We start from the raw sequence: 22,838 nt of genomic DNA on the forward strand, positions 1-22,838 counted from the left end.
GTATTTATACTAATACTTTCTGAAACATCCCGTTCATTAATCACCAGGTGGCAATGCGATATGCTATATTCACATTTTTGCTGAACCGTCCGCGCTTTTCAGAACTGGATCCGTTCACCTTGCGCATGTTTCATTGAACCGCGCGACTAACTATAACTTCAAAATATACTCCAAACCTCCCCCTGTCATTCACCTTTGAAATATTAATAACCTTTCTCTGCCCACAAACACCGAAGGCACCGTCAGAAAGGTCACTGAAACCATATGAGGCTCTCTATTCATCTCAAAACAGTGGAGTGAATATAATATCACATATTTTCTGATGTCCCTGGTGAAAAAAAAGAAAGATAAAAGATCCGCCTGGTCTGTTTGTTGGTTTTAGATGGGAAACGTTAGTGTGTGAATTGTTCATTGACTTTAAAAGAATTTCTGTCAGTAATTTTCTGGGAACCTGCTCTGTTCGTTTGGCGCCCCTATCGTCAAACTATCGTTTTCACCAAAAACTGGTGATACTGTGATGTGTAAAACCACTGTAATAAAGTGAAAAACATGACAGTAATTTTGTTTTGTCGATTTTCCCAGCGATAAAGACAGCTATCGAACAGCTGGTGTTGCTATGGTTACTCACGCAAAGCCGATTTCTGTTCGCGTGCGTTTATACATTTAGCGCATTCTGACTAAACTTCCACGGTTACTGTGTAAACTTAAGGCACGTTTTCTCTCAGCAGGGAAGGCTACATTTTAAAATGAATTGGAAAAGGTTGAAATGGGTTTAAACCTCTTCAGGTTTCTCCTGATGTGTGTCCTTCAGAAATAGCGCTTTTCTCTCTTTAATTCCGCGGTCGACCCGAGGTGTTCTTTCGTCCGGGAATGCGCATACACACATCTTTCGAATGACTCAGCCACGAGCTGAATCTCTATAACGCGACGCATGTAACACAAGGACGCGCCGCTAACGTATTATCATCCGTCATACACCGGCTTCTCTCTGACGTCACTTTCAACCACGTCATGGAGGTTCTGAGAAATAGAGAGGGCTCTGTAGAGAACGAGGTGTCCCTTCTAAAAAGATGAAAACTTCAATATAGCTTGGTTTAAATTATGAAATAATAAACAAATACTATCAAATGCACATTTATTAGGAGGAGCAGGTTCTCTTGGCTCTGAAGTCTGAAGTGGATGCTTGTACACTTCAGGTCCCTCAGGGTTTGCTGTCCATGGTACTTCCTGCTTTCAATGATGCACTAAAAATAACTTTCATCACTAAAAATACCCTCAGGTGAAGAGTTAGACCTTTAACAGAAATTGGAATATGGTTTGAGTTTCATTTTTGATCAGTTGTATTTAATATAGATTACTGTCATATTTAAAATTCAAGCTTCATTGTTATACATACAGCTTTTATGACCTCATATTTGAGAGATTCATGGAATATTTGTTGTTTTAGAATGGAATTCGCGATATTTTTCGTACGAAAACAAAAAAGTATGGCATGGCTTGCTTTTTGATCAATGTCATTTGCTACTGTGCTGATGTCATGTGAGTGACAGGTTGTCCCTTCCTCGCACGAGTAAACATGCCGTTAGAGAAGAGAAGAGATGCAAGAGGAAGGGGAAGTTGCACACTGTAAAAAAAATCTCAGTAAAATTTACGGTAAAAAACCGGCAGCTGTGGTTGCCAGAACTTTACCGTAAAAAATACAGTAGCAACGTAAAAAAAAAAATCTGTTAAATTTACGGTAAAATAACGTATTTCATTAACTGATATAATGTTAATTTACCAACCTAATGAAGTACTAATATCTGTTTTGTACCTTTATAATACACTGACAGTCACCACACACAATGGTGATAAGAGTCACATGATGAATCAAAGTTCATCATAAGCAGATTTTCCACAAGCTGAGGAGGACAATACTAATATATAGAAGGTGCACACAGTGTCATTCACACACACACTAAACACCATCATGATAACATGCATGAAATTTTAAAAATGCAATAAACATTAATTTAACAACATTAGATGTAACATAAAACCCTAATGTACATAACTGATTAGAAAAAAATGAGAAAAACTAAGAAGAAACAGAGTTATTTCAACAAAAATATATCAAATGTGAAGTGTCACACAGGGAATTGTGGGAATGTCAATTTACGTTTTTTCACTGTAAATTTTACAATGAATTGTTATTTTTCACTTCCAAAAACTGTGAGTTTAACGGTATTTTACCATAAAATTACATTAAGTTAGATCTATTACAGTTATTCACCGTATATAGTACAGAAACTTTCTGTAAACCAATTGACAGTTTTTCACTGCAGCATTTTTACAGTCTTTTACTGTTAAAATCACGGTCATTTTTTACAGTGCATTGATTTAAGATTATAAGGGAGCATGGGCACTTTAAAAAAAACAATAATGATATGCACAGATAAATCATTTATAATAAATATAGCAATATCCCATACATTTTTTTTTAAAGTCAATTTCACGGTGACTTTAAAAATAAATTACACCAAAATTTAAATTACACCAGTGAAGATAAACATGTGTTTAAAAATGGGGATAAACTTAAAACAATTCGAACAGTTATAGGACACGAGATATACTGTTATAAATGATCTACGGACATGTTATACATAAATTATCTACATCTATGAATTTTAGTTTTTTTGTTATTAGACTTCAGTAGTTTTTGTAGGCTATATGTGAGCTAAAGCAGTGAACTCTTGTTCTGTGTGTGTCTGTTACTCACTTTCCTGTGATCCACTTCACCTCCAGGATCCAGACACAATGTCTTCTGAGTCTATAAAAGACCTTTTTAGTCACCCATGCCTCAACATCATGGCAATTTTACAGATTATATGAGTGTTTCTTCAACTATGATCATATACTTCTGGCATGTGGAATTTTAGAAAATAATCACTTAAATCACTTTTCACACTCTCACTAATTAATTTTTTTGACTCACTAACAATATCCAACACATTCGCCACATTGATCATTTTAACATTTTAATTTTTTCCCCCCTGAAAATTACATTTTAAATATTTTTGGAACTAACTTTGTCTTACTAAAGCTAATTTTATAGCTTTTATGTGTCCTAAATACACAAAATTACAGTAAATAATATACATTTTTCTTTATTCAACAAAATTATAGCTTGACCTGAATAATAATAATAATAATAATAATAAAAGATTTCATAAATTATTTTTTCTTTATTTTATTCACACGTCATGTCTCATATTTCATCTCAAGCTCTTCATTTTTTATTTTCACACAATAAACATTGAATTGTTTTATGACTATTCAACTTTAGATGATCATAGTTTTAATTTTACAATAATTCATATTTTCATAATGGATTTCCATGGTTTAAGATTGAAAGACTGGCTTTAGGACAAGTGTAACATAAAATGTATATATATAAAATGCATTACAAAAGTTCAAAAATAAATGAAGACAAAATTGACCCCTTATATATATATATATATATATATATATATATATATATTTTATATAAAAAACAAACATTAAATATCACATATAAAATAACACATTATTATGTCCTCTTTTCTGGCTGAAAGCCGTTTATTTCAGCTATATAGTGAAGTACAGAAGCTGACCTCTTCTCTGAATATTGAATTTCAGAATCTATTTTAAACTTGATTGTCTTGTTACTGAAACAATAAGTAAAGCCTGTCTTATACAGCGAAATGCAGCCATGCAGGCAAAAGCATTAATAAATCAGAAAGTAGCCAGGGTGTCATGGAGGCAGAGTACATGAGACACCGAATCCACCACGGTGACCGATAGTCCCTGTTCTGGACACAGACAACGCTCGGGAGGGCAAGGTGACTCCTGCTAGCAGATGCTAACAGCAAACAGTAAAACACACCTGTGCGACCACAGCGTTTGATAAATGGTGAGACTTCACACTGAGTTTATGAAGCATCTGATTTATGGTGAGGACAAAAATTCCTTCAAGTACAAAGGATTATATAATGCAAAATCATATTCATAATCAATATTTTTGACTTGTTTTCCAGGAAATATATCAAAATCTTCATAACAATTTACTCTCATCAAAATATGAACTTCTTGCCAAAGATCTTGTCGTACATTAAAGTCACCATAAAATAAAAATTTACCATTTTAATTTTTTAAATGGAATATTTCAGTATTTTTTTTTTGTAAATGATTTATCCATGCACATCAGTATTATTTTTAATTAATGTTGCCTAATCTTTATTCAAAATAACTTCCCCTCCCTCTTGCAGCGACATCTCTTCTCTAATGACGTTTTTACTGGCATAAGGGTGGGCAACCTGTCACTCACATGACATCACACCAGTAGAGTGCCCGTCCACTTTTTCAGTGGCTTTGGTTTCGGAAGTATTTTTACCATTCATTTCTCCCTTAGGGTTCTTTAAAAAGTCTTTGTTAAAGGGGTTATGAATTGAGAAATCAAATTTTCCTTGATCTTTTGACATATGTGACCATGGACCACAAAACCAGTCATAAGGGACAGTTTATTCTGAAAGCTGAATAAATAAGCTGTCCATTGATGTGTGGTTTATTAGGATAGGACAATATTTGGCCAAGATACAAAATTTGAAAATCTAGAATCTGAGGGTGGAAAAAAATCTAAATATTGAGAAATTTGCCTTTAACCCTTAAATGCATGACTGTTTCGCCAATCATTCTTACATATTCGGGTCTTTATCGACCCAGATCTATATCTAACACGGATGGATCTCTACCTGTTGCAATAATATAAAACTTCTCTGATATTAGAGTAACAATTACAGAAGAATAAAATAAATCATATTTTGTTACCTTTTGGAGCTTGAAAGGGCCCTTTTGAGCAGATGTTTTATGCCATCATCACTGACCTCGTCAGAGCTCATTTCCCAGTAAATTCAGCAAATAATAGGCTAGTTTTATGAATGAGGTCGCGAATATGAGCCCATTCGTGATCTCAAACATATTCTCAAAACTCTATAATTTTCAACATCTTCAAAATCAATATTTCGATCGCTAACAGCTTCACCAGATCCATCCAGTGACAGTTACAGTCATATTTGATTGCGTTCAGTACTCGCTCTGCAGTAAATCGCTGAGCCATATCATGTTTTGCTTCGTTTTTTGTCTGAATGAATCATCACTTCAGCATTGTGTATCAGACATTGAAACCTTGTGGAATAAAGGTGAATTGCACTTATTCCGTTATCTAAGATTCAATTATTGTTGTGCAGAAAAAAAATATACGTACACTTATACACACCTCGGGTCGATAGCAACCCGATAAAATTTTTACAAAAAAATTAATACAAAACAGGCACTATTTTATAATTTTATGATTTTTTTCTTGTTATATTCTTTATAATGAATTGATTGAGGAATACCAAGAAGGTTGATTTCTAACTTTAAAAAATGAACAAGGAGTAGGGTAGTGAATGACATCCCGGGTCACTAAAGACCCGAGGTACGCATTTAAGGGTTAAAGTTGTCCAAATGAAGTCCTTAGCAATGCATATCCACTCACAAAAATACTTTTTTTATATATTTACGGTAGGAAATTTACAAAATATCTTCATGGAACATTATCTTTACTTAATATCCTAATGATTTTTGGCATAAAAAAAAAAAAAAGATTATTTTGACCCATACAATGTATTGTTGGCTGTTGCAATGTATTGTTGGCTGTTGGCTGTGGTCCAGGGTCACATATAAGAGGTTATTGTACTATAAAAATATCCCAACTCAAAACTTCCTTGTTAGTCCAAAAACAGCTTTTATTGCTCACAAAACAACTCGTTTCAGATTTTGTCACATTATTACGTCATAGTGCGACAAAGACCGCCTCTGCAGAAGAAGATCAACGCCTACTTCTACATCATTGCCTCTTTATCCCCGCCCACCGATTTGTGCATGTCATGTAGTTGTAAATATGAGAGGATTACTTCAGCAACAAAACGATATAGATGTCTTTGAGGATTACAAAACATTTTGCAATGTCAAGTTGTGGAAAAACACAGTCTTTGCATTGCCATCCTTGTGATCCTAACATTAAAAAGTGTGGATAAACTAAGTTCCACATCAGTAAGATACTGTTCGTTTGTTCGCTTAATTTTACTGCGGATTCATTTTTATACAAGACACAGTTCGAGCAGGCTTTTCAGAGAGAAAAGATGATGCAGTGGCGACTACATTGGATCCGACAGTAATGTCGCAACACACAAGTGTGAGTAACAGTGTTTTTACCATGTGTTACTATTGCTTTGTCTGTAACAGATCGTTTGATATGTACTGAGTATTTATACTGTAGTGCCACAGTCAAACTGTGAATAGTTGTGATTTGCTGTTCTTTCCTTTGCTTTGGCATTTATGGGGTTAACGCGTTGGATTATCGGATACGAAAGAAAGCACATAGAGAACGCTGCTTTTGTTCAAAGTCATCCGCTGTAAACCTGAATAAAATCTCCAGTGAGCGAGATCTTCTTTCTTGTCATCAGTAAGACATTACAACACATTTAATTTATTTAAAAACTGACACTGCAAATGACTATATATACGTTTTTTTATTTTATCAAAAAGGATGAACTATGAATAGCCGACAGTGCTAAGAACGACAGTGTGACAAACAATGGTACATTCATTCATAATTCCGTTTACATGAAACACAAAAGTCATCCTTTGTCAATTAACCAAAGTACTTATTTTAATATGCAAAACTGTTACCCAGTCACAGCAGTGGGTGTTTACTTCAAGACTGTGTAAGGCGTTAGTGAGGAAAAAGAACTAGGCTTCATTCCCATGAAGCACTTGGACCAGCATAATCATATTAAAAATGATGGAGAATATAAAACTGCTCATTTAAAAATGTTGACTTTATATAAACTATATGTTTTAACAAATATATATAAACAAATATTTATTTTTTGAGAGTGTAGGGACATTACATCATTCGTAGTGAATGGGAGTGGGCGGAGCTCTTTTGGCATGTTTTGCTTGTAGCGAGACTCTGGTGGAATTTTCTGTACATAATCATGGGTAACATAGTTTGTCACCACAAATTCCAATGTTGAACATAATTATTTTAAAAATAAGTTGAAATAATGCAGGCCGACAGCTTCAACAAAAGTATGCCATAGATTAACAACCTCTTAGCTCACAGCAGGGTTGTCTTTGAAGGTTTATAAGTTGTTGTTAAAAATCAATTTCCTAATGGAGAAAATGAATGGAGTTTTTATTCCCGGAACCCGACCATTGCACTCTATAGCAATTCACAACGATCCAATGATACAGTTAATTCATGATGGACCTACATTTTACATTTTCCCCATCTTGTTCGATTCACTCACGTGTCACAATAGGTAAAGACTATCGCAACTTCTGTTTCATGCCGACTTTAAGGATGAACCTAGTCCTTAACCTCCTAACAAGCTCATGCTTCCTGTCCCAGAAGGCCTCATAAGTCTGATGTAGATGATCCTGGTGTGTGCGTTCATGTCATAAGGCAGATAATGAGAGAACTGTGCTGGAATGGAGCACAGTAGTGGTGTTGTCTTACTCCCGAGAAGTATTGATTATATATGCAAGCTGCACAGAGTTTGGTTTGCTGCCAACTGCTGCCATCCAGAAACAGTACACAGATATTGAAGATACTCTTGACAAGGAATAGCTTTTATAGGTTTGCTAATATGAACAGATTCATTTTGTATTATGATACTTTCGGGCAACTAAATATAACATTTCTTGAAGAGACAAAACCAAGCAGTTCCTGATACAGAGATTGCATTATAGTTTCTCTGTTCTTGCTGTAAGTGCTCAAAGTTAGGCTTTATCAGGAATATGCAGTGAGCTGAAAATGATTGTCGAATAACATAAAAACGCGCATGAAACAGAGGGTACATAACACTACTGGGAGTTTCCTTAACATTGTTTTTCACTGTTTTGTGAAATTCTGATCTTTATTGGTGACTAAATCAACTGTCAAAATGTAAAAAAGAGCAAATGATATATTAGTGGTGTCAAAATTAATGCATTAACATGTGCAATTAATTTTTTCAGTTTAGCGCGTTACAAAATTTAACGCAATTAATGTGGCAACCGTTTTGTCCGTCATCCTTTAGCTAGCGTTACATTATATGATCACGCTCTTATTCACGCAAATGCTTTTAAACCATTCAAGCGCAACAAGACACAAAAGAGAACTGAGTGCGGTATTTCTGTGAATGTCCTGTGTGTGTGACAGACACACATGACTCCGGCTGCATTGAGTTCTCTTGCGTGCTTGGACGGACAAATCATTCACTGCTCTTAACTGAATAACTTTTGTAGCTTTAATAAAATGAATCTAGATTTTGATCTAAATTATGCAGTGAAAACTGTGAAGTGTTTGATAACAGCTTTGAATCTATATATTTCAGTATATTGTCTTTATGTTGTTTCTACAGTAATTTGGAGATTAAATGTGAAATTATTACAATATAAAAATATATTAAAACTTTTATATTAGGTGTGATTAATTGCGATTGATTACAGAAAAATGTGCGATTAATTAGTTAATTTTTTTAATCGATTGACAGCACTAATATATACAGTCAAACCAAAATTTATTCAGACACCTTGAACATTTCATTCATTAATACAGTTTATTCACTATAGTTTAAAAAAATGGTAATAAAATATGACAAGATCTCAGAGTTAAACTTAATTATGTCAGATAACACTTAAAGGTACAGGTTGTAAGACCTGCCACTAGAGGGCGCACTACCAAAACAATAACAATCGCGTGGTTTGTTGACGTCATGCTATATTGCAATACAATACAGCAAATATAGTTTGACAGTAAATTATCAAATTAGTTGATTACTGTTTAGTAAGATGATATGAAAACGATTACCACTTGTTCAACTCATGTACATTCAAACACAATAATTGGGCATACATAGCAAACGCGAGTTTAACGATTTGCGCGAGTACATTACATACAAAGTCAATGCAAAGACACGATCAGACTATGGATCAGACGCGTCCTCGCGCGGGTCTAGAGACGCGATGCCCCGCGTTTGGCGTGTATGCCCCATAACACTAATCGTGTTGAGCGTTATAATGGCATACTTTTTCTGTAAATATACGAATCAAAACAACTCACCTGTCGAGTAAAGCACAAGTGAGATCGGCATCTCTTTCTAGTTGAAGTTTGCTGTGAAGTTTTCTCCATCGAGAAAATGCAACTCCGATATTGATCCTCGCTCTTTCTCTCCTCTCCCAAACTCATCTTGGGTCGTTTGGTTGGCCCGTACGCTTTCGTTTACGGGAGCTGTCCTTGTTGACAGAACCAGCGGCAGATGGTAAACAGTAATTATGTTCCATAAATAAGTAACACAATCCACCATAAAACGTGCAAGAAGTAAATAAGGAACTGCTTGCAGCAAGCTAGTGGTTTGATGGACGCTAGACACTACTTCCGCATTTGTCCACGGCACTGTTGTCATGTGGTTTCTACGTCAGTAAAGGCGGTAACAGAGGTAACTGACGTCATTGACAGGCGACTGCACTGCCCCGTGTCACTGTTTAGAATGGGAATTTTCTCATGATTTACAAGTAGTTTAAATCATTAGAGATATTGTTAGTAATCAGCTGGACAAAATATATAACACTAACCTAGTGGTTTTTGGATATTTTACTGCGAATATCTTACAAATTGTACCTTTAAGGAAAACATGGTCAGGTCAAAGTGTCTGAATAATTGTTGGTTCCAAATTTTTTATCAATTTTACTGGTAGTCCACTGTATGAAGAATTTTTGGGTATAATGTGTCACAGTTTACTTTATTTTGCTATCCTCACTTACATAAATGAACTATAGTGTCCTGCACCCACTAGTAAAAATATAGAAAAAATATCAAAAATGTCTGAATAATTTTTGGTTTGTGTGTGTGTAACAGTTGTAATATTTTTCACAATATCACTGTTTTTACTGTTTTAAAAACCCCAAACCCAACATACATGGAAATGTGGTTCTATTTTAAGAAATTGTCAAAATAATGACAGAAGAAAAAAGCATTCATTTCTAGAGATGTTTTAGAGATGTAACCACATGATACAGCAAACATGCTCATTATTGTTTGATGTAAAATAATTTATTTTTCTTTCTCTTTTGCAGTCGAGTGATCCTACCGATTTCTGTGGAGGAGGTAAGTGCAAAATGAGTGTGTGTGTGTTTGTATACAGCACGCTGTGAATGCTGGTAATGACACTGATCCCAAACACTGTTTTGGTATGTGTGTGTGTGTGCGGTATCAACGGCTGATTTGCATGTGTCGAGTTCGGATGACTCAGTCTTAGCTTGATTTGACAGCAGAAGAGTCACGATGTAGTTTCGTGATGCTCTCCATGTGCACTAAGCCACAGATCACAGTCATTCAGTCACTTATGAGTCATTTATCTCAGCAAGATGAATCTTTTTTCTCTCATGCTGTTTGATCCCGTACAGCCCGCACAGAAGCACTACTGCATTGCTTCCCTTATCGCGCGCCAATATTAACTGTGCTTTTGGCCTAGTCAGCAATTCTCAGACTTTGCTTCCTCTCTGTCTCTTATTCTTTCCTCTGCCCAATTCAGACTGAGCATTCCCTCTGTCTCCTCATTTCCCATGATCCTCTAGCGTGTCATTCTATTCAGCGATCTGGTCGTGAATATCTAATAAGTTACCTGATACCAACTCCTTCTGCCTCTCTCTTTCAGCTTTTCTCCTCGTCTAACCTCATGCACTTTTGTGATCTGTGAAGAAAAAAAATTCAGACTTAGGGTGGCAAAAGGAGGGAAGTGCTAACCGCCAATATTATCAGTTTATTTTATACATTAAAGGTGCAGTGTGTAATTTTGGCACCAATCAGGATTGCAGTCTGTTTGTCTGAACAATGGATGATGAAAAAGGTTTTGCAAATATTACACACTGCACCTTTAAGATCCAGTCACGTGATTAATCATCTCATCACAAACAGTAAAGCACCTCAACTGCTTTTAGACTACCTGACTCCAGCTGTTTATGTCTTTTTTTATAAATCATGTTCTAGTAATCTTCTGGTATCTCTGGACATAATGAGCAGGTGGGATCTGCCCTGGGGGACAAACCCTCTCTCTGGGCTGGATTAGGCAAATTAGAGGGCTGCTTCAACCTTGTGAGGTCCCTCTTTTCATCTGCTCTGGCTTTTACATACCTCAGCATATTCTGCAAAAAAGTACTGTCGGCCAAGATCCATTTAGAATATAGTATAATCAGTTCTGTCACATAAAGTATGTCTTGGACGAGACATTTTAATTTAAGTCCTGTCAGGTCAGAGCCTCCTCCTGGCACCCAGTGGGAGTTTAAAAGGTTAAAAAAGACTTTTGCATTGCATTGCTTGAATTCATTAAGACAGCACAATTAAATGGATGTTGAGCAGATTGGATTCAAATTGAGTTGAATGAACCGATGGTGAGTGAACATATCTATTTTCACTCTTTCATCATCATTTTAGTTCATCATCATTATCAAAGTAATGACTGTTATTGTTAAAAGTGATATCAGCTATATATGACTGGCTACTTGAGAGCCCCTTTCCAGGAAAATGATCCTTTAAGGGAAGCCACTTAATTTATAAAGGTTGATCTATAATTCATGGAGGTTTATTTGTTCTTGCCTGTATGAATATGTACAGTAGATCTTGCAAAGTATACATAGTTTGACTGTCACTGCAGTATTTGTGAATGCTGTATAAATTGTGAAATGTACTATATAAATAATATAGTATATATAAATATTTAGAAGAATAGCAAACCTTTTTAAAAACTTTTTACCCAGTGTGTTTGCGGTAAACCTATTTTACCCAATGTGTAAGCCTTGGACATTCTAGTTAAAAATGCCTGCTCTTACATTAAAAAATAACATAGATTGAGTGACTTAGATTTTAGACATAATATTATCAGTTTATTTGAATTTCACCAATGTAACAGTCCAAAGCGAAGTCAAAACAGAAGCGTTATGCTTCACAGCAACACACAGTGGTGTTTTGTTGTTGAATGAATCAATTTTAAAATTAATCAGTTGAGTGAATGATTCAATGACTTAAGCCCTGGGTAATACTTCGTTTTTTTTTATGTGTACACTAGTGTATGCGCACAGTCAAATGCACAGCCTTGCAAAGCATACTTCATTCGACTTATACACATACACAGGCATTCCATGCATGCACAGATTTGAGCAATCTCTCGCCACGAGTTACAACCCATGTAAACATCTTTGCTAGAGTTGTACAAATTATAACCTCTTTGCACAATCTCTAGTCTATGTAGGTCTCTATTGTCACTGTAGCTTGCATGCGTTCCGGTCTGTTCTGTTTATGCAGTTTTTCTCTGCCTTGCGAATCGATGCCCCCAGGGCATGGTTGCCACCTTGTGGATAAAAAATAGAATATAAAAAATAAAATGCGCACGTGCAACCTGCATGTACAAATATGTGCGGTTACAAGTTACAGTACACGCATACTCTTCTGATGACGAAATTCGTGTCACACACTGTACACTGACCCTTGCGTATACTTAAAAAGTGAACTATACTTTGGGCTTTACTCATTTGTTTCTTTCGTTCGTTTGTTTCTGAATCGTTTGACTGAATGATGCAAACTCATTCATAAAGACAGTCACCTGTCTGGCACAACTAACTAAAATAAACAAAAACTGAGAGTGAAATAACAAGTGAAATAACCATTTGTTTTATTTATTTCTCTTAATATATGTTTATTTTTATTTGTAATGGATTGATAAAGACATTTAAATGAAGAATATTAGTGAATTAGTGTTTCTTAGATTGAAAAGAATAACAAGGATGAGGTCTTGAATCCACATTTCAAGAGCAAAGAATCATGACATTATATTAATTTGGCCACATTTTGGCCATCTTCATAAAAATCCCAGAATCACCAGGTCATTAGTCTTCTTTGTTGCAGATACAAATAAATAACGACAATGACTGGCACATCTTTTTAGAACTGAGAGCAGAGATCAGCTCTTGTCAGATAAGCTCACATGAATTAATGCCTTGATCCTTCATCTGCTTTCAGGAGCCTTAAAGACACTTTTTATTTGGTGGATGTTAAAGCAAGAGGGCAAAGTACTATTCCTGGAGTCCATTCATTCTGCAGGGAATGATGGATTAAGAAAGCTTACTTGCTTAAGGGGGCATCTGGGCAGTTTATGCCCCCTTGCGACACACTCCCTCATTTCTACTCTTTTTCCTCTTCCTGTTTAGAGTCACACACAGAGACACCATAAGCTGTCTGTCATTGTAGGCATGCTGGCGCGTGAGACATCCTTTCTGTCTGTTAGCCTGTCGATTAGTCTGCGCTCACATCTTTTAGCCTGTCCATCACCATGAGTGGACTATAATCAGGGCTTTACCAGACTCTCATATAGTCTACACATATCACATGCTGCTCATTCAAAAAGATTACAGTTTTAAGCAATGTCACTTTAAAAATACATATATGGCACACAAATAAAAAAATATCACATCCGCTGCAGACGAGACCCTGCCCGATGCTATGTGTGTGTGGTCTCCAGAGTGAGTGGAATGATGATGTGTGATGTAGGCTGGATTTTCATAGAGTGGTGCAAAGTGACGCATACTGCTACTGGCCTCTGATTGGTTAAGAGGAGAGGAGAGACGAAGGCTCTGATTGGCAGAGGAATGATGACACTGCATATAGATACAGAACAACACACAGTCTCACACACTGCACAGGGAGCATGAAACAAAACCCATAATCTATCTATCTATCTATCTATCTATCTATCTATCTATCTATCTATCTATCTATCTATCTATCTATCTATCTATCTATCTATCTATCTATCTATCTATCTATCTATCTATCTATCTATCTATCTATCTATCTATCTATCTATCTATCTATCTATCTGTCTGTCTGTCTGTCTGTCTGTTTGTCTGTCTGTCTGTCTGTCTTCCTGTCTTTCTGTCTATGGAGTGTGTCACCTCCTTCACCTCCCTCTCCTTCTCTCCTTTGTCATTCTATACCTGGTATAAATAGGCAGTCTGCTCTGTGTCGTCATTTTCTTTCTCCTGTTCTCTCTCTCTCACACATACACTTATGTGTGATAGGCGGTGTGTTTAGGGATGAATATCCGCATTTAGACAGTCGGGCTGTTTCTAGGTAAGATTCTGGAGGTGTTTTAGGCTGAATCTCTGCTGCTGGCTCAGCTCAGACTCTAAGGGCTGCTGACACTGATCATGTGTGTCAGGACACTAAATCTTTCAGTTTAACACATCAACCTCACAATAGACCCATTTTACTAAAAAATATATGCAGATTTTCACTTTTTATATTGTCATGCCCGTTCAAATTTAGGTGGCATGTGCCAAGTGTATATTGTGAATGCTTTTTTTTATTTTATTTTATTTATTGATTTTTATAATTAAGCTGCACATTTATTGTAGGCAGTGGTGGAAATGGCATAGATTTGCTGGGGGGATGCTAGTTGTAGACATATTTTATATTTTTAAACCACAGATGCAGAAAGTCCCACAATATTTATGTATGAAATAAAGTACTTTGGAGGATATTACGTGGATAAAAGATGGAAATCCTCTACATTTTGAACTGGAACTCCATCCCACTCCGTCCTACATTTCTAGCCCTGATTGTAGGGCTATAAAAAATTATAAAATGCTTTAGTGATGTCTAAAATTTCCATTTCTGTCACATCTTTTGCAGACTATTTGATTTAAATTGAGAATTAGCGTCATTAGTAACATCATCAGATATGGAAATCGGTCAGTAGGCTAATGATATGATTCTGACAGAAAACATACTTCATACACCAAAAATGATAACTTTCCTTCAGAAAATGAGTCATGTTGATTAATTAAAGGGATAGTTCACCCCCAAAAAAATACAAGTAAATGGAGTCAACTGTTTGGTTACTGACATTTTTCAAAATATCTTCTTTTGTGTTCAGCAGAAGAAAGAAATTCATACAGGTTTGGAACAACTTAAAGGTGAGTAAATGATGACAGAATTTTCATTTTTGGGTGAACTATCCCTGTAACTGCTCTGATGGATTCATTTCTGTTGGATTGCTAACTGTAAGAACTGCTAACATGTATTTTTGAACTATTAATTAAAAACGGCTCAAAAGACTCAATCATTCGGGATGTTATCAGACTACACTGGTCGTTCTGTATGGATTAAATAAAAATAACCAGTTCATAAGACTCATTTGTTCAGGAATTGGACTAAACTGTTCGCTTAGATTATATGTTGCTGCTGTGCACAAGATGTTTCTTGCAGTTATTTTGCTGCATATGTGTGCGTGTATGTGTGTTTGTATTCTAACTATTCTCTACAGGATTATATGTGATTAAGATATGAAAGAGGCCATTGTTTGACCAATCTGTGTTTATTAAGCATAGATTAACAGAAGAGGAGAGAGAGAGAGAGAGAGAGAGAGAGAGAGAGGAGAAACTAGGATTAATAGACAATAGTGTTTAAATATAACTCATATTTGAATGCAGATATATATATATATATGAAGTTTAAGAATGTATTTCTGTGTGTGTCTTACAGTATCAGGTCGGGCAGCTGTACTCCGTAGCGGAGGCCAGTAAGAACGAGACGGGTGGAGGAGAGGGCGTGGAGGTGTTGAAGAATGAACCCTATGAGAAAGATGGAGAGAAGGGACAGTACACACACAAAATCTACCACCTGCAGAGGTACTCACACGTACACACACATGAGTATATTACAGTTTTTCTCAGTCGCTTTGGTACATTTCTCAGATCAGAATTGAAATTCTGAAAACTACCTGTTCAATTCTCACATCATTGTGTCACTTGTGCACATCAAAAAAGCAGTTTCTCATTTCTTTGAACAAGTTGTAAATGCTTTGGTACATCCATGCAAATGATTATGTACAATTCTCTGTTGTTTCCTACATTATCAGTTGCTTATGTCATGTTGATCAAAATGTATTATATTGGGTCTCTGTTGAATAGTCTCACCCCCCACAACATTTAGGCACAAGCTCATAGCATAAGTCTTTACATGCAAAATGGTTGAACAAGTTATCATAATATGTCAAGCATATTTCTATACTTTCTATATTTCCATTAGACTTTTTTCTAAATCTGTCCTGAATTGGTAAATTGCTCCCAGGTGAATCTTGACGACATGACATGACTCAATAAGGACATGACTCAATGACTCAATGACATGTTCTGTCAATAAAATACAGTACAAACAGTAAGAGAGTAAATTTGAATCTTTTCCATTCTCTTGCAATTACACTCACACATACACTAAGATGTAACTTATAATTGACAATAATTGTCATCAAAACTTTAGCCATAGTTTCCATCAGAACGTCCCTCCAGAGTAAACGTTATTTTGAGAACATGACTAAACAATTTGACTGTCTTATCCGTACACAATGACACAAGGACTTGTCATTCTGATGGCACTGACATGTTCATTGACACAGATATTTACTTTTGAGAGATGAACTAAGGATTTTGAGTAAGAGAGTGGCTTTTGCAGGTTATCCATGGTGTTTTGCTATTTGTACAAATTGTTTTGAGAAATGCACTTACTGTTTTGCAAATTGTGAGTTTGATTCGAGAAATGTACCAAAGCGACTGAGAAAAACTGTAATAAAATGTGCTAGATTAATGTTAAAATTAAAAATAATGCCCTAAAAAATATGTTGATCATTTACTTATTATCGCATTGTTCCATTAAACCAGTATGATTTTTTCTTCCACAAGTTTAGCAAAATATCCTGGTTGTTTTGTCATTTTGGTGCTTGACTTTTCCTCCCAGTATTGCCAAGTTTCACTAGAGAAATAGGTGATCTGGTCTAAAAAAACAAAGTTCAAAATAAGCAACCAGGTCGGGAAAAACAAGCCTAAAATAAGCAAGCCCTGATTTTAGGTGGTGGGACATCACATACATCACACAGTCTGCATAGGGCATCCCTTTAAAAGGGATTTTGTTCCAGTTTTCTATTATGCTCTGCCAAAAACATGGATCGCTTTTATTCTTTGAGCCCCATTTTTAGTCCCATTCAAAAACTTCCTACTACTTCCCTGGCATGTTATTCAAAGTCCAAATGACACATCACAGCACTACTTGCATAAATAAACCAAATTAAAATGATGATTTCATTGTCCTCAAAATTCATGAGACATGTAATGCCCAGCCACTTTTTCCCTGGCTATCTAAATAAGATTTTAACAATTACCTTCGCATGGTAATAGATAGGTGCGTTGGAGAGAAGACCAAAAAAGTAAAAAATCGAAAAAACAAAGAGAATTCTGCACACTATCAATACTTGCAAAACATATAAAAAATATATTATTGGCAACATTTCGGTCTCATGACCTGGGATGCCTGATGAAGGTCATGAGACCAAAACATTGCTAATAAAACTTGTTTGATACGTTTTGCAAGTATTTTTTTTTATCTATTTTTATTTAAATTAGATCAAATTTACAAATATAATATGAGTGCATCACTCGGCAGCCATTGCAATGCCTCCGGGCAGCTATTTCGGGCATCCAAGATCAAGTATCTATTTGAATGGGGGAATCCTGAAATCTCAAAAACTACTTGCAGAACTTACAATTAAATAACATTTTTTGAATCAACAACAAAATCTGACATGAAATGTCCCATAAATGTTGTTTCTTATGCTCAAAAAGCATTAAAAAATATATTTTTCAAGCTAGACCAGCAAATGCGCATGTGCAGTCCTAAGCGCAAGTTACAGGTTTCTATGGGAACCGGAGCTTCTAACGGCAGCTGCAGTGACACGATGACTTTACCAATCTGCGATTGGCTCTTTTACTTAAGCCCCGGGTATACTTCACTTTCCGGCTTGCAGTCGCGTCCGCGCATCTTTCAAAGTATACTTAAACCACGGATACGCGCGGATGACCGAGTTTGACACATGCGCAGTACAAGTTTTTCTCTACTTACACCAGACATCGTGTCATCAACCAGACATTCTCTGGGCAGGATCAGAGAAGAAAAATAGTGCATCCACCATTGCAACATAGTTCAGAAGATACACCAAAAGAACAGGAATCAAAAACAATGGAGAAGGCATGCTTCTGAGTTTACTCGTCTTATTGTTGAATAGCTCTTTACACTATCTTCTTCGACGTAGTGCTCAGTACTGTGCGTATTGCCACCTAGTGGACTCTTCTGTCCTGGTTGCACATGCGCTGTTGTACACGCACCGTCTGCGCAGTCTCGAAATTTGGGCTGCACGCGGACAGGGTGTGCGGCCGGCCAAAGTATACCTGGGGCTTTAGAAGGCAGGACATATTCCGCCATGTTGCACATTACTGTTTTTCCCATTCATAATTAATAGGACTGAACCGTCTTTCTATATCTATAGTCTTTGGTCATAGCACAGCTGATTGGTTGTTGTGGCATTAGTTGCCAATGAGCTGCGGTTCAACATTCAAACAAATACCGGTGTGTTGCTGTTAGCAGCATGCAACGCACTTTCAGAAACCCTCCACCTTCCCCAGCTCCACCTGTATAGATCTGCTACAGGGATTTATTCATGTATGTTACATGTGCATCAGCATCCCTCCACCACCGCTACTCCTCACTCTTGATTATTCCTATTCCAGCCAGGGATGGCAAGGGAGTGCTTTGGGTTCGTGCCAAATTCTGAGCCTGGAGCCCTCTCCTCGGACAGCACGCCAAATATGCATATTTTATACTATATCTGATTAAATGTAAGAGTGAACTTAATCTTTAAACGCACGCAGCTCTGGCATGAATAAGAGCACAATTTCAGTGGAAAAGAGCACAGTTTTTCATTCCTCTGTCACCACAGAGCTCGCTCAAACAGACAGAGCAGTGATTGCCATAGCATTAACAAACAGAAAAACATAATCACACACTAAATAACAATAAAGTAGTCATACATTAGTTTTCCTATGGGTGCCAACCACTAACAAGCCCAAATAAGCAACTGTATTCTGAAAATAAGCCCAAAAAAATACAACACGCGACAAAATCTGTGACTTCTTGAAAAAAACAAGCCCAAAGTTGATTATAATAAGCAGACTTGCCACCTCTAGACACTACCCTTGTCTTTTATTGGTCAGACAAACAGATAGCCCCACCCCTATCGCACACGACTGGTTGAGCAACTGTTGCTATGTTGATCTGGTTAAATTCCTTGAGCAAACAGAGCAATGTTTTGGAGAAAGTATTTTAACAAAAAGAGAGACAGATTTCACATTAAATGTGCTATTTGTTAAAAACATGTCTACATCTCATTTGCATTTTTGCTTTTTCAGTAAAGTCCCATCATTTGTACGAATGCTTGCACCAGCATCAGCACTGAACATTCATGAGAAAGCTTGGAACGCCTACCCATACTGCCGCACAGGTAACACACACACACACACACACACACACACACACACACACACACACACACACACACACACACACACACACACACACACACACACACACACACACACACACACACACACACACACACACACACACAAGCTAAATTTCTTTTTATGTGCTCTTTGTTCCTCTTCCTTTCTTCTTATTATTATGTCTTCCTATCTGTTTCTCTCTGTTTCTCGGCCACTGAATAATTCACTGTTTGAGTTGAGAAGGAGTGGAGTTACAGCACAGGAAACTGAGATTATACTGACACATTCCCTTCACATCATTCTCACAGCCACGTACATGGCAGACTCCCCATTTACTGAAGTCTGTACATCAAGATATCTGTGAATCTTGCTGCAGTGCTTGAAACAGTCTACAGTCTTTCTTTTGAATAAACTGTAAAAAGGTTGATATGGCAAGTATTGAGTAGTAATGCAATGTTGAATAATTTAATAGTATTTAAAATATTGTATAACAAAATTATTTGTCTGATATCATTATTGGCCAGTTGTCCTCTAAATCTGTAAGTTGTTAGAACATATGTTCCAGCCATCTGTCCATGTCAAGGTGTCTACAGATACAGTAACATTGTAGTGCGTCAGAGGTATTCAATTAAGCTCCAGCTTCTACATTTCCTTCACAGGAAAGGTCCAAACATCTGTTTCAGGAATCAATATTAAATTTCAGAAATATTCCTTGCAAAAGTTGGCAACCTTATACCTTGTAAAATTAGGAAATATATCTTAAAGTTGCAGTGAAATGGTAGGAGTGAGGGATCTTTTCTTCCATATTGTGACGTACAACTAAGTGTAACAGATTATTGGAAAAGAAAAACAATCCATCGATTGATGATTGGATTTTGAGTTCAGGAGATCAAATTCAAATTCAAGATGAAGACATTTTGATTAAAAATGACGATGTAAATGAAACATGCATGGATGAAACATTTACAATCAGATCAATAACATGCATTTATAGGGGCAATTTTTAATTTAACGCTGACTTTCAGTATTTACAATTGTCTATTCAAGCCTGCTTTCACATATAAAATCACAAAATACTAAACTGACATTTTCATCAAAAACTGATTAGGATAAAACATAAAACATTTTTCATTTAAGTGTTAACAATTTCTAGCCAAGTTTAATTGAACATAGATCATTATTAAGTTGATTGCTGTGTCTCACAATTATGACTGTGAAAGCAACAAAGTGATAATGAGAAATTATGAGAAATTATTCACCGCATGGGACCAGTCTTGAGTTTGGATATGGATATTATTTGCAGCGTTTTTGCTTCCAGGTTGAATTTGTATGAACTAAGATGAGATTAAATAAAATTAGGAATGGTCTTAAATGAGATGTGTTGTTTTATTAAACAGAAATGGTCTAATTTATATCATCTTTCTTTTCTAATGTCTGTCCTGCATCACTTCAGTAATCACTGTAAGTATGCACTGTTCACAAGTATGCAAACACTTAAGGCTTTTTCGGTTGCACTTTATTTTACAGTATGTGCACTTACGTGTAGCTACTAAACTGTACTTGCCTAAAAAATGCTTTGTTATATAAGGTATCTACAGTACATGGGTTAAGGATAGGTTTAGGAGTAGGTTCAGGCTTAGTACCTTGTTATTACTTAGTTATAGCAATTTCTATAATAAGTACATAGTATGTACATGGGGAACAGGACTGTAAAATAAAGTGCTACCACTTGTACTAGTACAAGCTATCATATGAATGAACAAACATGTTAAACATGTAAATGTACAGCACAAACACTCAATGTTTGAGTGAAAGACAAGACAGTAACTTTAGCTGCAGTGAAAGGAGAGAGGACAGACGTCAATGCAGTCACTCTTAAAGCCTGTTGATCAGTTATAGTTTTATCAGTTTGTTTATTGATTATCTCTGTCTTTAGAATGAGTATATGAAAGAAAACTTCCTCATCAAGATCGAGACGTGGCACAAACCTGACATGGGACAGCAGGATAATGTGAGTATTGTAATGTATGATGTTTGTGTGAGCGCCACAGTTTTGTGTAAAACCTGACGCTCGTGTACTCCAACATGATTGTTGTGTTCATCTGTATAGGTTCACGGTTTAGACCCAGACACCTGGAAGAAGGTGGATGTGGTGTATATCGACATCGCAGACCGGAGTCAGGTGGAGCCAAAGGTGAGCTTCAGTTAGATGAAATAGTTACCTTCTTCAGTTACTTTCTAATTTGATCAGTATTATCTCTCTATAGGACTATAAACCAGAGGAAGACCCCACTAAGTATAAGTCTGTAAAAACTGGAAGAGGTCCGCTCGGTCCGGATTGGAAGGTATGTAAAAGCACCTTTAATGGCTGTGTACTGGTATAAAATTTGTGTAAATGTGGTAAGTGCATGCTTGATGTATGAGTGGGAAGCTGATTAATGGGAAATTATATACAAATGCTTCATGGATTTTGGATCTGTGTAGAAAGAACTACCTAAAAAGACAGACTGCCCACACATGTGTGCCTACAAACTGGTTACTGTCAAGTTCAAGTGGTGGGGCCTGCAAAACAAAGTGGAAAACTTCATTCAAAAGGTCAGTGTGTGAAAAATGTACATTATGTGATTCATTAAAGTTAACATTAAAATTAAAATGAATCATATTTTCTGTTAGGACTTTTGCCCCCCAAAATAATGACTTGTGTTGAAATAATGAGATAGTATGTTGAAATAATGACTTATGTCGAAAATAACGACTTCATATCTTAAAACAACGACTTAATATCTTGTTATGTCGAAATAACAACGAAATATCTCGAAATAACAACTTACTATTTCAAATAACGACTTATGTAGAAATAACGCGATATTATGTAGAAATAACGCGATATTATGTAGAAATAACGAGTTACGCTGAAATAACGAGATATGTCAAAATAGCAACTTGTCGAAATAACGACTTATTATGTCTTAATAACGACGTGTCGAAATAATGACAATATCTTGAAATAATGACTTAATATCTTGAAATAACATAACGACTATGATGAAATAACGAGATAAGTTTTCTTCTTTTTTTTGGTGGGGAAAATAAAGAAAAGAAAACTTATGGTGGGGAGGGACAAAAAAGAAAACTTATCTCGTTATTTCAACATAAGTTATTTTGAGACATTAAGTCGTTATTCCGACATAAGTTGTTATGAGTTATTTCGAAATGATGACTTAATATCTCAAAATAATGACTTGTGTTGAAATAACGAGATATTATGTTGAAATAACGACTTATGTCGAAAATAACGACTTACAGTTTTTTTCGATTGCTAAACGACAGTGAGCACAACTGGAGCTACA

At 36.1% G+C, this 22,838-nt stretch overlaps 1 protein-coding gene across 1 annotated transcript in view; it reads left to right on the forward strand.

Moving 5' to 3' along the window:
* pitpnab (phosphatidylinositol transfer protein, alpha b) overlaps nucleotides 1-22,838 on the forward strand; it is a 28,219-nt gene that overhangs the window by 559 nt on the left and 4,822 nt on the right. The window contains exons 2-9 of the mRNA XM_067399338.1: nucleotides 10,183-10,213; nucleotides 15,644-15,789; nucleotides 19,396-19,487; nucleotides 20,942-20,949; nucleotides 21,425-21,499; nucleotides 21,599-21,682; nucleotides 21,756-21,833; nucleotides 21,973-22,083. Of these exons, the coding sequence (XP_067255439.1) occupies nucleotides 10,183-10,213; nucleotides 15,644-15,789; nucleotides 19,396-19,487; nucleotides 20,942-20,949; nucleotides 21,425-21,499; nucleotides 21,599-21,682; nucleotides 21,756-21,833; nucleotides 21,973-22,083 (625 nt within the window). The remainder of the gene's footprint in view (nucleotides 1-10,182; nucleotides 10,214-15,643; nucleotides 15,790-19,395; nucleotides 19,488-20,941; nucleotides 20,950-21,424; nucleotides 21,500-21,598; nucleotides 21,683-21,755; nucleotides 21,834-21,972; nucleotides 22,084-22,838) is intronic.

This window comes from Chanodichthys erythropterus, chromosome 10 (genome assembly GCF_024489055.1).
Source record: "Chanodichthys erythropterus isolate Z2021 chromosome 10, ASM2448905v1, whole genome shotgun sequence".
Classification (NCBI taxonomy): Eukaryota; Metazoa; Chordata; class Actinopteri; order Cypriniformes; family Xenocyprididae; genus Chanodichthys; species Chanodichthys erythropterus.